Source organism: Bos javanicus, chromosome 29 (assembly GCF_032452875.1).
Source record: "Bos javanicus breed banteng chromosome 29, ARS-OSU_banteng_1.0, whole genome shotgun sequence".
Lineage (NCBI taxonomy): Eukaryota > Metazoa > Chordata > Mammalia > Artiodactyla > Bovidae > Bos > Bos javanicus.
This window is the reverse complement of record NC_083896.1, coordinates 37,627,828-37,645,790: the sequence shown is the minus strand read 5'-3', so window position 1 is coordinate 37,645,790 and position 17,963 is coordinate 37,627,828. Positions and strand designations below refer to the sequence as shown.

Below are 17,963 nucleotides of genomic sequence, written 5' to 3'. Positions count from 1 at the left end.
TTAAGAAGAGGTGGCAAGAATACACAGAAGAACTGTACAAAAAAGATCTTCATGACCCAGATAATCACGATGGTGTGATCACTGACCTAGAGCCAGACATCCTGGAATGTGAAGTCAAGTGGGCCTTAGAAAGCATCACTACGAACAAAGCTAGTGGAGGTGATTAAATTCCAGTTGAGCTATTTCAAATCCTGAAAGATGATGCCGTGAAAGTGCTGCATTCAATATGCCAGAAAATTTGGAAAACTCAGCAGTGGCCACAGGACTGGAAAAGGTCAGTTTTCATTCCAATCCCAAAGAAAGGCAATGCCAAAGAATGCTCAAACTATCGCACAATTGCACTCATCTCACATGCTAGTAAAGTAATGCTCAAAATTGTCCAAGCCAGGCTTCAGCAATACGTGAACCGTGAACTTCCTGATGTTCAAGCTGGTTTTAGAAAAGGCAGAGGAACCAGAGATCAAATTGCCAACATCCACTGGATCATGGAAAAAGCAAGAGAGTTCCAGAAAAACATCTATTTCTGCTTTATTGACTATGCCAAAGCCTTTGACTGTGTGGATCACAATAAACTGTAGAAAATTCTGAAAGAGATGGGAATACCAGACCACCTGACCTGCCTCTTGAGAAATCTGTATGCAGGTCAGGAAGCAACAGTTAGAACTGGACATGGAACAACAGACTGGTTCCAAATAGGAAAAGGAGTACATCAAGGCTGTATATTGTCACCCTGTTTATTTAACTTCTATGCAGAATACATCAAGAGAAACGCTGGGCTGGAAGAAGCACAAGCTGGAATCAAGATTGCCAGGAGAAATATCACTAACCTCAGATACGCAGATGACACCACCCTTATGGCAGAAAGTGAAGAAGAACTAAAGAGTCTCTTGATGAAAGTGAAAGAAGACAGTTAAAAAGTTGGCTTAAAGCTCAACATTCAGAAAACGAAGATCATGGCCTCTGGCCCCATCACTTCATGGGAAATAGATGGGGAAACAGTGTCAGACTTTATTTTTGGGGCTCCAAAATCACTGCAGATGGTGACTGCAGCCATGAAATTAAAAGACGCTTGCTCCTTGGAAGAAAAGCTATGACCAACCTAGACAGCATATTCAAAAGGAGAAACATTACTTTGCCAACAAAGGTCTATCTCGTCAAGGCTATGATTTTTCCAGTCGTCATGTATGGATGTGAGAGTTGGACTGTGAAGAAAGCTGAGCACCACAGAACTCATGCTTTTGAACTGTGGTGTTGGAGAAGACTCTTGAGAGTCCCTTGGACTGCAAGGAGATCCAACCAGTCCATTCTGAAGGAGATCAGCCCTGGGATTTCTTTGGAGGGAATGATGCTAAAGCTGAAACTCCAGTACTTTGGCCACCTCATGTGAAGAGTTGACTCATTGGAAAAGACTCTGATGCTGGGAAGGATTGGGGGCAGGAGGAGAAGGGGACGACAGGATGAGATGGATGGATGGCATCACCGACTCGATGGACGTGAGTTTGAGTGAAGTCCAGGAGTTGGTGATGGACAGGGGGCCTGGCGTGCTGCGATTCATGGGATCTCAAAGAGTCGGACACAACTGAGCGACTGAACTGAACTGAACTGAACTGATTCCCTAATTTTAAAGTTCATTTGCCCAGATAAAATTACTATTGAAAACCATCTGGTGGACACGTGCTGTTTGTGAGCTTAGTTCCTCTAGGTGTCACCCTGGAGTCATTGCAGCTCTTTTACCTGCCTTGCTTTCTCCCTCCAGCAATCTAAACCCCACCCCCACAGTTTCTCATAGCACTGGATGGCCAGTCCTTATGTGTTCATCTTTTGATGAGCAACTTTTCGACGTTAATGAGTGGGTTTCCCTACGGGACTGCTGCTTGGTATAAGGACTCACCTTCCCCACTGCCATAAATGTCTCGCCTGAGAAAGCTGAAACCAGCCAGAAGGAACTGTGTCTGGAACTGTGTCCCTTATCTTTGGAGCTGAAAGCTCTCATGTGGTAGCTTCACTTTAATTCCAACTAACCCTGTTAAAGTTTGGTCTTCCCTAGTGGCTCAAATGGTAAAGAATCTGCCTACAATGCAGGAGACCCTGGTTCGATCCCTGGGTTAGGAAGATCCCCTGGAGAAGGGAATGGCAACCCACTTCAGTATTATTGCCTGGAGAATTCCATGGACAGAAGAGCCTGGCAGGCTACAGTTCATGGGGTTGTAAAGAGTCAGGCATGACTGAGCAACTAACACTTTCACTTTCTGTTAGAGTTTATGAAGCTGTCGTTGGCTTTCAACCTCATCACCCAGTCCAAACCTCCACAATGTCTTTCTTTTTAAAATATAATTGTATTTATTTATTATTTTTGGTTGCACTGGGTTTTTGTTGCTGCTCACACGCTTCCTCTAGTTGCAGCAAGCGGGGCCTACTCTTCATTGTCGTGCACAGGCTTCCCTTTGTGGTTGCTTCTCTTGCAGACCGTGGGCTCTAGGCACAGGGGCTTCAGTAGCTGCAGCCCATGGACTCGGTAGTTATGGCCCATGGCCTTTGTTGCTCTGAAGCATGTGGTATCTTCCCGGACCAGGGAATGAACCTGTGTCCCCTGCACTGGCAGGCAGATTCTTATCCACTGTACCACCAGGGAAGTCCTCCTCAGTATGCTTCACCTGAGGAAAATTTCCCCAATGTCTCTCAATACAGGAAATACAGCTATCTCTTCTTGAACCTAAGTTCAAGGATAACCCACTTCTCATACCAAGGAATTTAACAACCTGTGAATAAAACTCAGGATTGTCAACCGAGATGGGAGATCTGGAGTTTAAGAGAGACTCATCTAATTTCATTGGGACACACCAAGGAGGTAGATGGACACAAGGAGCCCTTGGTGGTACCAGGGCTCTGGATCATTCTAGAGTACAGGCAAACGAGGGAAGTCTGCTCTGGGTCCCTCTTTGTGTGGTCACCAACTGTCAACTGGAAAAAAGTGCACGACATTGGAGCTGTGAGTTGAGTTCTATGCCTTATCTTACTGAGGACTATAGCCTGAGAGACAGCCTCTCTGATAGCTCTAAGGAACTGCTGATGAGAGGGAGGGAGAGAGGCCAGTGTACCTGTGATTTTGGCCAAAGAGTATGTACAATCTCGGGAGAAGGAAACGGCAACCCACTCCAGTATTCATGCCTGGAAAATCCCATGGACCAAGGAGCCTAGTGGGCTATAATCCATGGAGTCGCAAAGAGTCGGACACGACTGAGCGACTTCTGTGTGTGTGTGTGTGTGTGTGTGTGTGTGTGTGTACAATCTCACATACATCTCTGTAGGTTACTACTAGCCATGAGGAACAGGTATCTCAGTTTGTGATTTTAGTGCTTTTCTATGTATAGGAGGACAGAAGAATTGAGGTTCATAAAAAATTTTATAGCTAATTATCTAAGGGCCTGTTTTGTGCACTTTTCCAAAGCACAGTGTGCCTCATCCTGTTCTTTGTCCTGAATTCCTTTCAAGAAGTACTTAGGGCAGTGACTGTAGTGGCTAATGACTTAATCCTTCCTTGTAGGACTGGATGGTAAGTGACATTCCTTGTTGTACACAGACTATGCATGAGTAGCAACCAGTCTGTCCCCATGTCAGATTGCTTCTTTCCTTCAGACACATTCATTTTCCCCCGGACCCTCTGCTTTGGCTAAGGATCTCTTTCTTCCAGAACAAACTCTGGTAGCATCCTTGGTCACACCTCCCAGCCTTTCTAACAGTTGCATCTTCACATTTGCTTGTGAGATCATTTCTGATTCGTAGGATTATCAATCTCATGTCACGGAATTTCCTGTGCAGGAAATGTAACTATTTTGCCCCTTATGAAAAATTAATTTTTTTAAATTCATTTATTTATTTGTGTATCTATTTTTGGCTGTGCTGGGTCTTCATTGCTACCCAGGCTTTTCTCTAGTTGCGGTGAGTGGAGAGGGGGAGCACTACTCTTCATTGCAGTGGACAGGCTTCTCATTGCAGTGGCTTCTCTTGTTAAGGGGCACAGACTCTAGGGCACTCAGGCTCAGTTGGGCATGTGGGCTCAGTAGTTGTGGTTCCCAGGTTCTAAATCACAGGTTCAATAGTTGTGGTACATTGGCTTAGTTGGTCCATGGCATGGGGGATCTTCCCGGACCGGGGATCAAATCCATATCTCCTGCATTGGCAGGCAGATTCTTTACCACTGAGCCACCTTTCTTCTTCTTTCTTAAAAAAAAATATTTAATTTATTTGGTTGCATTGGGTCTTAATTGTAGCACTTGGGATCTTCTGTCTTCATTGTGGCATGCAGGATCTTTAATTGCAAATGTGGGATCTAGTTTCCCAACCAGGGGTCAAATCTGGACCCCTTGCATTGGGAGCACAGAGTCCTAGCCACTGGACCACCAGGGAAGTCCCACATAAACTTCTTTTCAACTCTCTTTTCTATCTGAATGGAGGGACACTCTTAGACAGTTCAAGGCTCTTTCCACCCCTGTTTTACAGTCTGTATAAACCTTTTGGAAAATTAACAGGGTGAAGGGGGAGAATCCACCTAATCCTTAGTTGTTTGAGGTGCACTGTCCTGCTTAATCCTATATCAGTTGTCCACAAGGTTGTAACTTAATCTACCTGTGAAATGGAGCTTCTAGGTTATTGACCTATGTGTACCCTTGCTTCTCAAGCAGCAGCAGCAGTCTTGGCCTAGGGAAGCAGGGCATAGAGTTCCAATCTCGAGAACCCACTGACAGTTATCTTATAGCCATTCCCCCCACCTCTTTGCTTCCAAACCTTAGGTAATCTTTATCTCCTTTGTGCAGAGATTGAGACTGGGGGAAGTGAGGAGGAAACTGAGATCAAATTCTCACCTCTAATAGTTACTCCAAAATCAGTTGTCCTGAATCCTTTCTGTTTCATGAGGGCCTGGCTTTTGAAACTCAAAAGCCTGGAAACAACTCCCTGTTTCCTCCATTCTTCTGTGACAGCTGTAAGCTCCCTACCATAGGGACATGGGCTTCCCTGGTGGCTCAGTTGATAAAGAATCTGCCTGCAGTGAGGGAGACCTGGGTTCGATCCCTGGGTTGGGAAGATCCCCTGGAGAAGGTAATGGCTACCCACTCCAGTATTCTGGCCTGGAGAATTCCATGGGATGGTACAGTCCATTGGGTCACATAGAGTCAGACATCACTGAGTGACTTTCACTTTCACCTTCATGGGGACACCTCTGTTTTTGCTCAAAGTGCTATCCCCAATGTCAAGTATAATGTCTGACTGGCACATAGTGGGTACTCAATAAAGATGGGTCTTCCCAGGTGGCACTAGTGGTAAAGAACCTGCCTGCCAATACAGGAGAGGTAAAAGATGCAGGTTCAATGCCTGGGTTGGGAAGACCCCCTGGAGGAGGGCATGGCAACCCACTCCAGTATTCTTGCCTGGAGAATCCCATGGACAGAGGAGCCCGGCAGGCTATGGTCAGTCCATAGGGTCACACAGAGTCAGTCATAACTAAAGTCACTTAGCATAAATATTTATCCAAAAAGTGAATGATTGGGTCTTGCTGCCTCTCTCTGCAACCCATCCAATAAATGTCTTCCAGAGGAATCTGCTGGAAGTGTGGTTATGATTCTATAGCTTATCTGCTGTCGATCCAATCAAGTCGATTCAATCAAGTCTAACCACCTCTGGTTCAAGTTCCCCTCTAAATAGATTGATTTTTATTTCCTACCACATACAAATACTTAAGATGCCTGGATTGTCAGGCAGCCTGTCATTCAACCAACAATAGTTACGATATTCCTGCTATGTATCAGGCACCGTGCTAGACCCCGAAAAAACAGCAGTGACCAGAACAATCATGGTTCCTGCCATTATAGACTTTATAATCTGCCAGAGAACCCAGACAGTAAACAGATACTTGTACATAATTAAATGATTATAGTGGGACTTCCCTGGTGGTCCAGTGGTTAAGAATCCACCTGCCAATGCCGGGGACACAGGTTTAATCCCGGGTTCCTGAAGATCCCACCTGCCAAGGGGCAACTAACTCTGCACTCTGCAATTAGAGAAGCCACTGTAATGAGAGTCCACACACCATAACAAAGAGTAACCCCTGCTTACTACAACTAGAGAAGGCCCTCTCACATCAATGAAGACCCAGCACAAGCAAAAATAAATCATAAATTCTTTGAAATAAATTATTATAGCTATCCCAGAGTGACTCAGAGGAAAATTACAGGGTGCTGTGGGGACTAAAATTCAGTCAGGGGTCAATAAAAGAGACTCCAGAGGAAGTGCTATTTAGGGTGAGATTGGATTTACTTTGGAAAGGATGGGAGGGGTGGGGAGAAGAAGGGCAGACACTGTGGAAAGTGTTCCAGGTGAAGGATCTGGAACCAGTCAGAGTGGGTAAGTTTGAGGGCTTGAAAGGCCAGTGTGTCCAAGAAGCAGATGACTTGCCCAAAATCACAGAGCAAATTGGTAGTACGGGCAAGACCAGAAGAGTTTCTTAGCCAGTGTTAAGGCTTCTCTGCCCATGTGTATCTTCGTCTTCACTGGGTCTTCCAAAGCTGCTGCTAAGTCACTTCAGTCGTGTCCGACTCTGTGCGACCCCATAGACGGCAGCCCACGAGGCTCCCCCGTCCCTGGGATTCTCCAGGCAAGAACACGGAGTGGGTTGCCATTTCCTTCTCCAATGCATGAAAGTGAAAAGTGAAAGTGAAGTCGCTGAGTCTTGTCCGACTCTTAGCAACCCCATGGACTGCGGCCTACCAGGCTCCTCCGCCCATGGGATTTTCCAGGCAAGAGTGCTGGAGTGGGGTGCCATTGCCTTCTCCACTTCCAAAGCTAGTCCTCTGAGAACACTTGCCAGAGAAACACATGGGGCATGAAGTGAAAATGCAGACTCTCTAAATTAGGCCCCAGAAAAATGCATTTTTAAAAGTTCCTTAAGAAATTCTTACAGAAACCAACATAACATTGTAAAGCAATTATCCTCCAATTAAAAATAAATTAAAAACTTGAAAATAGAATAAAAAATTATGAAGTACTCAAAAATAGACATAAAATATGCAAAACCATTATGGACAATAATATAAAACTATACTGAAAAAATATTACAGAAGACCTAAGTAAATCAAAGTATACCATGCTCACGAAATAAAAGACTAATAGCATTTAAAAAAAAAAATTCTCATATACTCCAATATTTGCAAGACGGTCGTTCCACCGCCCTTGGCTCAAAAGAGTGAAGCTAAATTGATTGACTTTAAGGTCCCAGTGCATTAAGGGAAATGTAGTTTCGAATCTCCTCTCCCAGCCATTGGAGCTTTACGAAACTAGCCGAGAGGGCCCGGAAATACCCGAGTATTTCCTGGCGCGCCCTTTCCTGCCTGATTGCATTATGGGAAAGGACAGTTTCCGTTAAATTCTGGACGCTGGGGCGCGCGGCTGGCCACACTCCCACGTGAAGCTATTCGCGAGCATCGCTCCGCGGGGCAGCTCCCCGCTCGCAGCGGAGCGTCTGGAAGCAGCGAGGGAACTGAAGTGTCCCGCGGGGGCCCAGAAGCTGATCCCGGAGCCCAGCGTGAGGAGCCTCGGAGTGCAGCGAGGGCGCCATGTCTCTGATCTGCTCTAGTGAGTATCGGCTGCGGCCGTTCGCGGGGTGCTGGAGGCCGGAGAGCCGAGCGTGAGGATCTGCGCGCCTCTGCGGCGCCGGTGTCGGGGCTGGACCTGAAAAACGGGGCTCCGGGGAGGCAGGGCGGCGGCCTGTCAGCCTGGGGGGGTCTTCCTCCTCCAGCGTGAGGTCAGTTTGCGCAGCGCTTCATAGTTTACATAACGTCTCTAGTGCATTCTCGCAGGCTGCACAGAGGCAACCCACCTCGTTTGCGCAGTGGATCTGAGGCTTGGATTAGCGGGGAGCTGGTGGTGCAGGGGAAAGAGCTCTCTGTAGGAAGCAGGAAGCCAGAGGGCTTCTGCAGGATCCGCCTCCAGTTGGCTTTGTGATCTGGCGCCGGGATGAGGTCCTCAGTTTCCCCAACTGCAAAAATAATGGCCTTGGCACTGGATGTGTTGTCTGAGGCCCCGCTTGGGTAGGTAGCGCTTCTGCAGTTTGCGAAGGTCGCACAGTGAGTTGGAGGCGGTGACAGGCCTGGGAGCCAGACCAGCCTCACCCTGTAGGGCTGATGAAAACAGCTGCACATTTGGAAAAGCCTCTGTTGGTTTACAGCGTGCTTGCAAGACTGCAAAGTCGTTATGTCCCCACAGGAATTCTCCAAAGCAGAAATAAAGATCCGGTTTTACAGATAAGGATGTAAGGTTCAAGGAGAAATGTGGCTTTTGTAAAACAGAGTACAGCTAGTTAGTGGCAGAGCTGTGTGACGGAGCCAGGTTCTCTGACCCTGAATCCATGCTTTTTTCAAATGCTTTGTCCTGTCTTTTGGATGTGTTATTGAGGAAAGTGGGTGTTTTGCATTCTGGTCGTTCATCAGGTTATTAGTTTCTCATCCTTTTCTCTCTCGGCTTCCTAACTCTCAAGCTCTTGACTCTTCTCAGAACCTCCCCATAAACCCAAAACAAAGGAGAGAAAGAGTGAAAGGAAATGTGACTAGAAAAAGAGTCCTTAAGCGTTAAAGAAATGACAGTGTGCAGAGTATTTTCACATTCATTGTTTCAATCCTGAGGAACATCTTTTCAGTATCCGTCAGCTCCACGCCATTCGCTGGTCTGTTAGATGTTTACTGAGCATTTGCCAAGCACCTGCATTGTACTGGGAGTCAGAGAGCAGCTACAGTCCCAATCCTCAGGGGTGTAAATGGATACTTCTGTTGGGGCGTGGTGAGGATGATTTCATCAATGGAAAGTGTTTACAGTGGAGCTTGGCACCTAGTAAACAGCATGTAAATAAATACTTTGTTATCATAGCTCTTGTCACATCGCCTTGTAATTTGTCTGAGAATCCATCTAGGCCCTAGTCTAAGACTTGAAGGGCTTTGTGTGTATCTTCCTGTCCTGCTGTATAATGGGTGCCTAAGCGTTTTTGTTCAGAAATGAGATGGGCAGGAATTATTGACTGCTCCCTAGGTGCCTAGCATTTAGTAGTCGTGCAGCAATTATTTGTTGACTACCTGACTGTCAGAGACTGATGGAGAAGGTAGTTAAGTGGCTGGAAAGCATTGTGGGTACAGTCCACAACTGGCTTGGTGTCATGTCTTGATTCCTGTTAGCTGAGTGTAGAGAGGCAAGGTCTTGTGGAGGCCAGCCGAGGGTGAAGCGTCCCCTTGGCCAGAGTCCCTGTCACCACCCCAGGCTCACCACCTGCCTTTTCTCCGCAGTCTCCAATGAAGTGCCAGAACACCCCTGTGTGTCCCCCGTTTCTAATCATGTGTATGAGCGGCGGCTCATTGAGAAGTATATTGCAGAGAACGGCACAGATCCCATCAACAACCAGCCTCTGTCCGAGGAGCAGCTCATTGATATCAAAGGTGCCTGCTGGCCAGCCTCAGTCCAGGGCTGTCGTAGCCTAAAGCCTGGGAAGGTGGGAAGGGTGGCGGGTACATAGCACGTTAGTGCGGGCTGAAGGGGAAAGAGTGTGGGAGGGCCAGCACGCCCTAGGTCATGAGTTTTCATGCCCACTTTGTCTCTCTTGGCAGTTGCTCACCCAATCCGGCCCAAGCCTCCCTCAGCCACCAGCATCCCAGCCATTCTGAAAGCCTTGCAGGATGAGTGGGTGAGTCCCTGGAAGAGAATTTATATTTTTGCCACTTGAAAAGAGGGGATCACTGGACTAGGACATAGGTGGGGATGGGAGGGATGGAGCCTTATTTTCTGTTTTGAGGGGAGGGTGAGAGCAGAGAAGGAGCCCGGTTGTTAATGTCACACAGATCTCGGCTCCACCCTTTGCTCCGTTGCCCACGTGCCACGTCCCTTGGCAAATATCCAAGTACTGCTTTTCCTGACCATATTGCATGGATTAGTACCTGTCTCGGGGTTTTCAGAGACTCGGAGTAAGATAAGCTTCATGGTGTCAGGGACTTGTTTTACTCATTAGAGCCCCCGCAGTGAGAACCTCAAGGACTGCGTCTTGAGGACTGCCTGGCTCAGTGCCTGACACAATGAGCAGTCAATAAACAGCAGCTCTAGTGTTCCTTTCTGATGAGGTGACAGCATGACGCCGGAGATGTGCCGGTAAATTAAAGAAGACGGTGGGAAGAGCTGGCCCCCGTTCCTGTCTGTGTGCCCAAGGTTTGGCACGGTGAGGAGCTTGGGAGCGTCTGCTCGAGAGTTCAGGGTCACTCAGATCTTGCTTGGGACACTGATACCGGTCTAGGCCGTGGGATTGGCCTAGGATAAGAGCGTCCTCTTATCAAGGGCTGACTCCTCTGCTGGGTGCTCCCCACGCCTCCCCGCCCCCTCACTGTGGCGTCTCCCTCTCCCAGGATGCGGTCATGCTCCACAGCTTCACCCTGCGCCAGCAGCTGCAGACCACCCGCCAGGAGCTGTCCCACGCTCTGTACCAGCACGATGCCGCCTGCCGTGTCATTGCGCGTCTCACCAAGGAAGTCACTGCTGCCCGAGAAGGTACAGCCTCCGGCCTGCCATCCCCCACTCTGGGGTCCACTCTGGGGCAGGCCTGTTTTGTAATAGCCCATTCCTAACATTGCCTTCTCTCTCAGCTCTGGCGACCCTGAAACCTCAGGCCGGTCTCATTGTGCCCCAGGCTGTGCCAAGCTCCCAGCCAAGTGTTGTGGTGAGTGTCCCCGCAGCCCCGCCAGCAGTGGAGTGTGCATGGTGGCCCATCAGCCTCCTCTGCAAGGGAGGAGGAGGGCATTCTGTGCTCCTCTGGCATTCCATACTCCTCTCACCTTCCTCCTTGTTCTCTTCAGGGTGCAGGCGAGCCAATGGATTTGGGCGAACTGGTGGGAATGACTCCTGAGATTATTCAGAAGGTACGTCATGCTCTCGCTTGGTGGGAAAGCTGATGGACTCTCCCTTTTGCCTGGAGTCCAATATGAGTAAAAACCCCATCCATTTGGAGATGGAGTGGAATCGTACAGAGCACACACTCAACCAGGCTGCCTGGCTTTGTGTTTTGATGTCCCCGGTTATCAGCTTTATGACCTTGGGCTGACTTAACTAATCCTATGTCTAATTTCCCTTGTTACTAAAGTGAGGATGATAGTACCTACTCTATGGACTTGTGGGAATTTTAAAGATATTAATTATTAAGTACAATTTGTTCCTCTTATTAGGGTTCTTTGTAGATATTAAAGCATTTTGTTACATGTTTTCATTTTTTATTTTCTGAAGGAGACAGGATAGGAATGATCACTTTGATTTTATAGATGAAGAATCTGTAGATTCAGAGTCAGAAGCACAGCTCACAAGAGGCAGAGCTGGCCCCTGATTCTGTGTCTGTGCTCTGTGACTTGGGGATCCTCCTTAGTACCAGTTGATAGTTTGTGTCTTTTCCAAGCCATGCAGCTTGTCAGCATCTCAGCTCCCACCCTAGTGGCACAGGCGTGGTCTGGGAGCCCTGCCAGCTATTGACTCTGTGGCCCTGAGCAAGTGACTGCACCTGCTCTGGGGCTCAGTTTCCTCCTCTGAGAAACAAAGTCATCAGCTCCCACCTCATAAGGTTGGGGTGAAAATGAAAAAAGATATTGCATGGAAGCCTTCAGCACAGAACCTGGCAGATGATGAGTTCTTGGTGATGGCTTGTGAAAGCGTAGATGTGACGAGCATTCACTGTGCTTTTCTCTGGCAAATTAATTTGTCTCACATTGAGCTTATTCCCCTCTCTCCCCCAGCTTCAAGACAAGGCCACCGTGCTCACCACAGAACGGAAGAAGGTGAGTCCTCCCAGGGCCGGGCCCAGAGCTGACCTGGAGGAGCTGGTGGTTCCCTTAGGAGGAGAGGGGGTGGCCAATTAATTCCTGCACCCAGTAACTTCTTGGGGGATTTTTCTTTTTCTCAGAGAGGGAAGACTGTGCCTGAGGAGCTGGTGAAGCCAGAAGAGCTCAGCAAATACCGACAGGTGGCATCACATGTGGTGAGTGGCTCGGTCCCACAGACTTGGGAGACTGGGTCCTCCGGGCTATTTCCAGGGTGGGACAGGCCAGCATGAAGCATTGTCCAGGACCTCTGGCCCTCACTGTTTTTCACCTTGGCTGCTGAGTTGTCAGGGTTTCTCCTCCTGCCCGACTGTGGCCTTCCCCATCATCACTGATGGGAGTTGCTGCATCCGGGCAGAAAGCCAAGCACAGTGGACGAGGAACAGAAGTCACTCTTGTTCCCCAGGGCTGGGGCTGGGGCCAGGGCCGGGGCTGGAGCCGTTGAGTGGCTTTGTGGCCTGCTTTGATTCAGCCGTGACTGGGTTTGATGTGACTTTTTCTGCATAGGGGCTGCACAGTGCTAGCATTCCCGGGATCCTCGCCCTGGACCTCTGCCCCTCCGACACCAACAAGATCCTCACTGGTAAGAGTGGGCCCAGCCCAGCAAGCCGAGAAGGGGGTGGGGGAAGGGTAGGAGAAGGACAGCAAGGAGGGTGCCCACTCCTGTCCTCTCTGGATCTGGGGACAAAAGAACCTTTGGCAGAGGGGCCTGGGAGCCTGACTCATTTTTGGATCTCATTTTGGTCCCCTCCAGGTGGGGCGGATAAGAATGTCGTCGTCTTCGACAAGAGTTCTGAGCAGATTTTGGCCACCCTCAAAGGCCATACCAAGAAGGTCACCAGCGTGGTCTTTCACCCGTCCCAGGTAAACGCTCCCCTAGCACCCTCAGCCCTCATTTCTGAGCCCTGTTCCCGTGCTGTGAGGTCCCAGAACCAGGCCCCCACGCCCGTTGCCTTCTTGGTGAAGTGACACGGGCCTGAGAGTGCCAGCTCTTCAGCACTGGCGGTTCAGGGCCAGATTTGGGGTCATGGGATTGCCCACTATTCTGTCAGAATTCCTGAAACAGTGGTCTTCAAACCAGGGAAGAAAGGAAATATATAGTTTGAAAAGCATATTGAAAAGTTTTATGTTAGGGAAGGAAGAATCTCTACACTATTTTAAAATACGAACTGCAGAGCACAAAGTTCAACAAAATTCTGCCCCATGTGTCTGAGGGGGAGGGATAGGTCTAGATTTCCCACAGTCTTCCAGGCCGGGGGATGGAAACTTGATGCTGAGCGTGTTAGTATGTTATTTCTCTTACGCAGTTGTGTTGATGGAAGATGGTAGTTTTACCTTACGAGTTTTAACATCCTAACTAACCAAAATAATAGGTTGGTGACACTATGTGAGTTCTCCCTGTTACCAGTTTTTCTGAGAATTAACTTGCCCCTGAATTCTTAAGTGTGGGATGCTTAGGACATGCCTTCACAACCCTTCCAGGCCTGCTACTGCTCAGACTTTCCTGTCCTAAGGAGCCATTGACTACATGAGGCTATTTAAATAAAATGGGATTAAACATTCAGTTCCTGAATTGCTCTAGGTGTATATCTCTCTGGTCCTGGGAAAGGGATGGATGGTTTCCCACTGGTTCACTAATCTTTTTTACCACTAGATGGCAGGGCCTCCTCCACTTGGCCAAATGCTGTTTAATTTCCCATCCTGATAGCGTTTACCCTTTGGCCCACTCAGGCGTTGTTGGGTAGATGGAAGGTTCCAGGCCTGGCAGAGCTGTGGCTGTCCCCAGTCCCCTTTTGCAAGATGATTGTGGTCCATCTCTTCTGTCTCTGATAATCTGCCTCTTTGCTCTCCTTTTAGGAGCTGGTGTTTTCTGCCTCCCCTGATGCTACTATCAGGATTTGGTCGGTTCCGAACGCCTCTTGCGTACAGGTTGTTCGTGCCCACGAGAGCGCTGTGACAGGCCTCAGCCTCCACGCCACTGGTGACTATCTCCTGAGCTCCTCTGATGACCAGGTATTGACCCAGCCAGGCCCTAAAGAGGTCCCCAAACTCAGGCATCCTGGGAGGAGGAAACATCTTACCCAGCCGGGTCCCCAGAACCTGGAGAGAGTATTTCCTCTCTACAGAGAGGGGATGGCCTTGCCAAGGTCTGCCCGACCAGGGTCCCTGCCTTCCTGAGGGGCCATCAGAACCTGGGGACCTACTGTCTTACCGGCTCTGTTGTCTCTGTTTTTTCAGTACTGGGCCTTCTCTGACATCCAGACAGGACGTGTGCTAACCAAGGTGACCGATGAGACCTCTGGATGCTGTAAGTTGTCTCCTAAGTGTTGGGCTCTTCATTCGCTGTATAATGTTTTATTTAGCTATTGCTCATTTGTTCTAAAAAGTACATGCTGCCAAGAGCTTGCTGAGTGCCGGGCATAGTGCTGGCCCAGGGAGCAGGAGGAAGAGTGAGGAGCCTACCTTTGCTGTGCTTAGTATCCTGAGGGTGGGCTCTGACCGTCCATCTGTCTCCCCCCAACAGCTCTCACCTGTGCGCAGTTCCACCCTGATGGACTCATTTTCGGGACAGGAACCATGGACTCTCAGATCAAGATCTGGGACTTGAAGGTAGGACATGGCCGTCCCGTCTGCAGCCCAGGGTTGGAGCTCTTGTCCCTGTGTGGTGTGATGAAGTGGTTATGGCACCTGGCCTCAGGGGTGTCCCAGGGGCTGTGTGTGTGACACAGTAGGTGTGGTCTGGGAGCCCCAGGCTAGGCGTCCACCCTTGCTCTTCCTGCTGGTTGTCCTCCCTGAGGGTGGAGGACATCTCAGGAGTGGAGTTGTCTGAGCTCCATTTTCTCCCTCACGACCGGTGGGTGACATTTTACTCCCTGCTCCCCAACCGCAGGAGCGCACCAATGTGGCCAACTTCCCCGGCCACTCGGGCCCCATCACCAGCATTGCCTTCTCGGAGAACGGCTACTACCTGGCTACAGCGGCCGATGACTCCTCTGTTAAACTCTGGGATCTGCGCAAACTTAAGAACTTTAAGACGTTGCAACTGGATAACAACTTTGAGGTACACCTCTTTCTCTGTCACCCCTCCTCCTCATTTGTTGATGAATTACTCTAAACTGCCTCTGTTGTTCCCAAATTGCCCATAGTTTCTGCTTCCTTTCATGTGACTTCTTTCCTGAAAATGGCAGGTGAAGTCACTGATCTTTGACCAGAGCGGTACTTACCTGGCCCTTGGCGGCACCGATGTCCAGATCTACATCTGTAAACAGTGGACGGAGATTCTTCACTTTACAGGTAGAGGCTTGCCTCAAGATCCTGAGGTCTCTGGGTGCTCTGGCCCAGAAGAAAGTGGGGAAAGTTTCACTGGGTTAGGGGTTTCTAGTGGCAGGCATGCATTTGCCAAAGCCGCTTTTAATCGCTCTGAGACAGAGTTTAGTGGCTAAGACAAGGAACTCAGGAGTCAGACTGCCTGACTTTAAATGCTAGCTCTGCCACTCGAAGCTTTGTGACACTGGGCGAGCTACTTAACTTCTCTGGAGAATAATAGTACAGTTGATTCTCCACAGACTCAACCAACTGTGGATCAAAAACATTTGTGGGGGGAAAATATCCAGAAAGTTCCAAAAAGCAAAACTCTTAATTGCCTGCACACTGGCAACTATTCATGTAGCATTTACATTATATTTAAAACTACTTGCATAGAATTTGTGTTGTGTTAGGAATTACAAGTTATTTAGAGATGACTTAAAGTATACAGGAGAATGCGCGTCCGTTACACGCAAATACCACCTCAACAAAGTTGGCACCTCCTAATAGTAGTGTGGCCTCTGGTACATGACTTTCCCTTTTGGAGCTGTAGTTACTTTATCTTTAAATGGGCGTATTGACACTGCTTTGCATATTGTGCCAGCTGGTGCCCTGGAGGTGGCCTGCATGGGGACAGGGTGCCTCTTTCACTTTCAGGAACTGAAGGAATGGCAGCTGCTGCCATCTTTGTTAATGAAGTTTTCTTGTTCTCATTAGCAGGTGGTGGGCGGGGCACAAGCACCTTCTCCCACCCCAGATTCTACTCACTGTGTGTCCCAGAAGTGGCCAGGCCTGCTGGTGTGGCCCATGGGTTTTCACCTTCCCTGAGCCCCGGTGCCTTGATTTGGAGCAGTCTGTGGAGTGGCGGGCTGGAAGCATAGGGCAGCTTTAGAATGGGGAGGTGGTGGGCCGGCTATGATCATGTCCATGAACTATCTGAGCCCAGCGAGGAGGGTTGCCTGGCATCTTCTGCCCCTGACCCAGCCCTGCCCTGTGCCAGGAGCCCGGCTTTCTGTGTGAGCTAGGACAAGCTGATAAGGCTGTTCCAGTTACACACAGGGACTCAGAACTAAATACCAACAAGTCCAGCTTCCTGTCAGTTCTCAGACTTGGACTGAGCTGAGCAGAGCCAATTTGTAGCTGCCCCCTGAAAGCTTAGGTGGCGGGGACTGGTGTTCCTGTGTTCACTCAGCCCAGCCACACACAGTGCCTGCTGCAGGCCAGCCCCAGGGAGGCTCTGGAGCTCAGTGCCATGTGAGTCACCCTAGAGCTCTGGCGTTAGGGGTTAACAGGCCATGGGAGGTTTCCAGGTCACAGGGATGGGTGAGGAGCATGTCATCAGGGGTCGATGCTGAGACCCCAAGGAAGAAAAGCCTCCTCACTGTTGTCTTATCTCTCCACAGAGCACAGTGGCCTGACCACAGGGGTGGCCTTCGGACACCACGCCAAGTTCATTGCTTCCACGGGAATGGACCGGAGCCTCAAATTCTACAGCCTGTAGGCGGCAGCTCACCAGACTGGAGTGGGGCCTCGTCTCAGTAGTGGGATAGCATTGGGGTGGGGGTGGGGGGCAGGGGAGAAGAGACTACTGGGGGGTGGGGGGTATATGGGGTGGGACATTCGCATCATTTCACTCTGGTCCCGGTGGTGGCCTGAGAGCCGCAGTGGCATGGACCACCCTCATCCGTCACCCTCTGAGGGCTCAGGGTCGGCCCCAGGGCCTCTCTTCGAGGAGTTGATGGAGTTGATGGCTGTTCCACACCCACCGTGTTCCAGTTCCTGTGAGTTGGGGAGAGGCTGAGCCAAGGGAACTGTGAAGGGGCTGGGCCAAGGGCTCAGGCAGGTTTTTGTAAGCAGCGCTCTAGTTTCATTAAAAAAAGAAAACAACAAACATAGCCACCTTCCTGTGTCTGTCTGTAGCGGGGAGAATCAAGGGGAGGGAGCACCAAATAGGACTTGGACCACCAGGATGCCCATCGTTCTGTTGTCTCTTTAATTGGACAACAAATTAAAAAATAATCTACAAGCCATTTGCCAGAATGATTCTTCCACATCCCTGCAGGCTTTGACTTTGTGATTTATGGGGTTTCATGTCACCTGCCTTGGGTGGCTCCCATGTGAGCCTGGAAGTGGGGGAAGGGGAGAGTGCTGAGGATCTCACTGCCACACAACTGGCCATCTCTCAGGGCGTCCTCAGTCCTTCGGTCCAAGGGGACAGAAAATCTGTCTCAACTGGCCTGAATCAGAAATCTATCTGTGACTAGTATTTGAAGATTAAAAGTCAAACTGGTCTGGGAGGACCCAGCCAGCAAACTAAATTAGCAGAATGTCAGGGAACCCACACCCGCTGTGGTTGGGGAATTAAGGTAGGGTAGTCCGTGCAGCTGCTTTGGGTGGTCAAGAAGGGCCTCTTCTAGATGATAAGCTGGAGGGTGACTGATGGGAGCTAAAGGGGAGGAGTGTTGCAGTTGAGGGAAGGTTCTGAGGCTGGAAGATCAAGGTCAAGATGTGTGCTGCAGGCTCGGGAAACCAGCATGGCTGGAGTGGTGCCACTGGGTATGGCCTTGGGAGATCATCAGTACCCTTTCAAAGAGCGGTCCTAGTGGAACACAGAGGAAAAGAATGTGAGATGACATTTTGTTAATTTTATGCCTGAAACAACTTTGCCTTTGGTTGTCCAGCAACTGGGCAGCTTCCTGCACCCCCGTGGGGCTTCAGGTACCTTGGCAGTCCAGCCTAGAAGGTGGGCTCTGCGAGCTTGAGGACAGACTCCGG

General features: G+C 49.5%; 1 protein-coding gene across 1 annotated transcript; it reads left to right on the top strand.

Moving 5' to 3' along the window:
- Positions 1-7,388: 7,388 nt before the first annotated feature.
- Positions 7,389-17,079, top strand: PRPF19 (pre-mRNA processing factor 19). The gene is made up of 16 exons (XM_061406509.1): positions 7,389-7,626; positions 9,324-9,473; positions 9,642-9,718; positions 10,428-10,569; positions 10,665-10,738; positions 10,875-10,937; positions 11,799-11,840; positions 11,966-12,040; positions 12,390-12,465; positions 12,637-12,746; positions 13,740-13,895; positions 14,121-14,190; positions 14,407-14,492; positions 14,773-14,943; positions 15,071-15,176; positions 16,592-17,079. The coding sequence occupies exons 1-16, from the start codon at positions 7,608-7,610 to the stop codon at positions 16,687-16,689; spliced, it is 1,515 nt and encodes a 504-aa protein (XP_061262493.1). The 5' UTR covers positions 7,389-7,607; the 3' UTR covers positions 16,690-17,079.
- Positions 17,080-17,963: the final 884 nt, after the last annotated feature.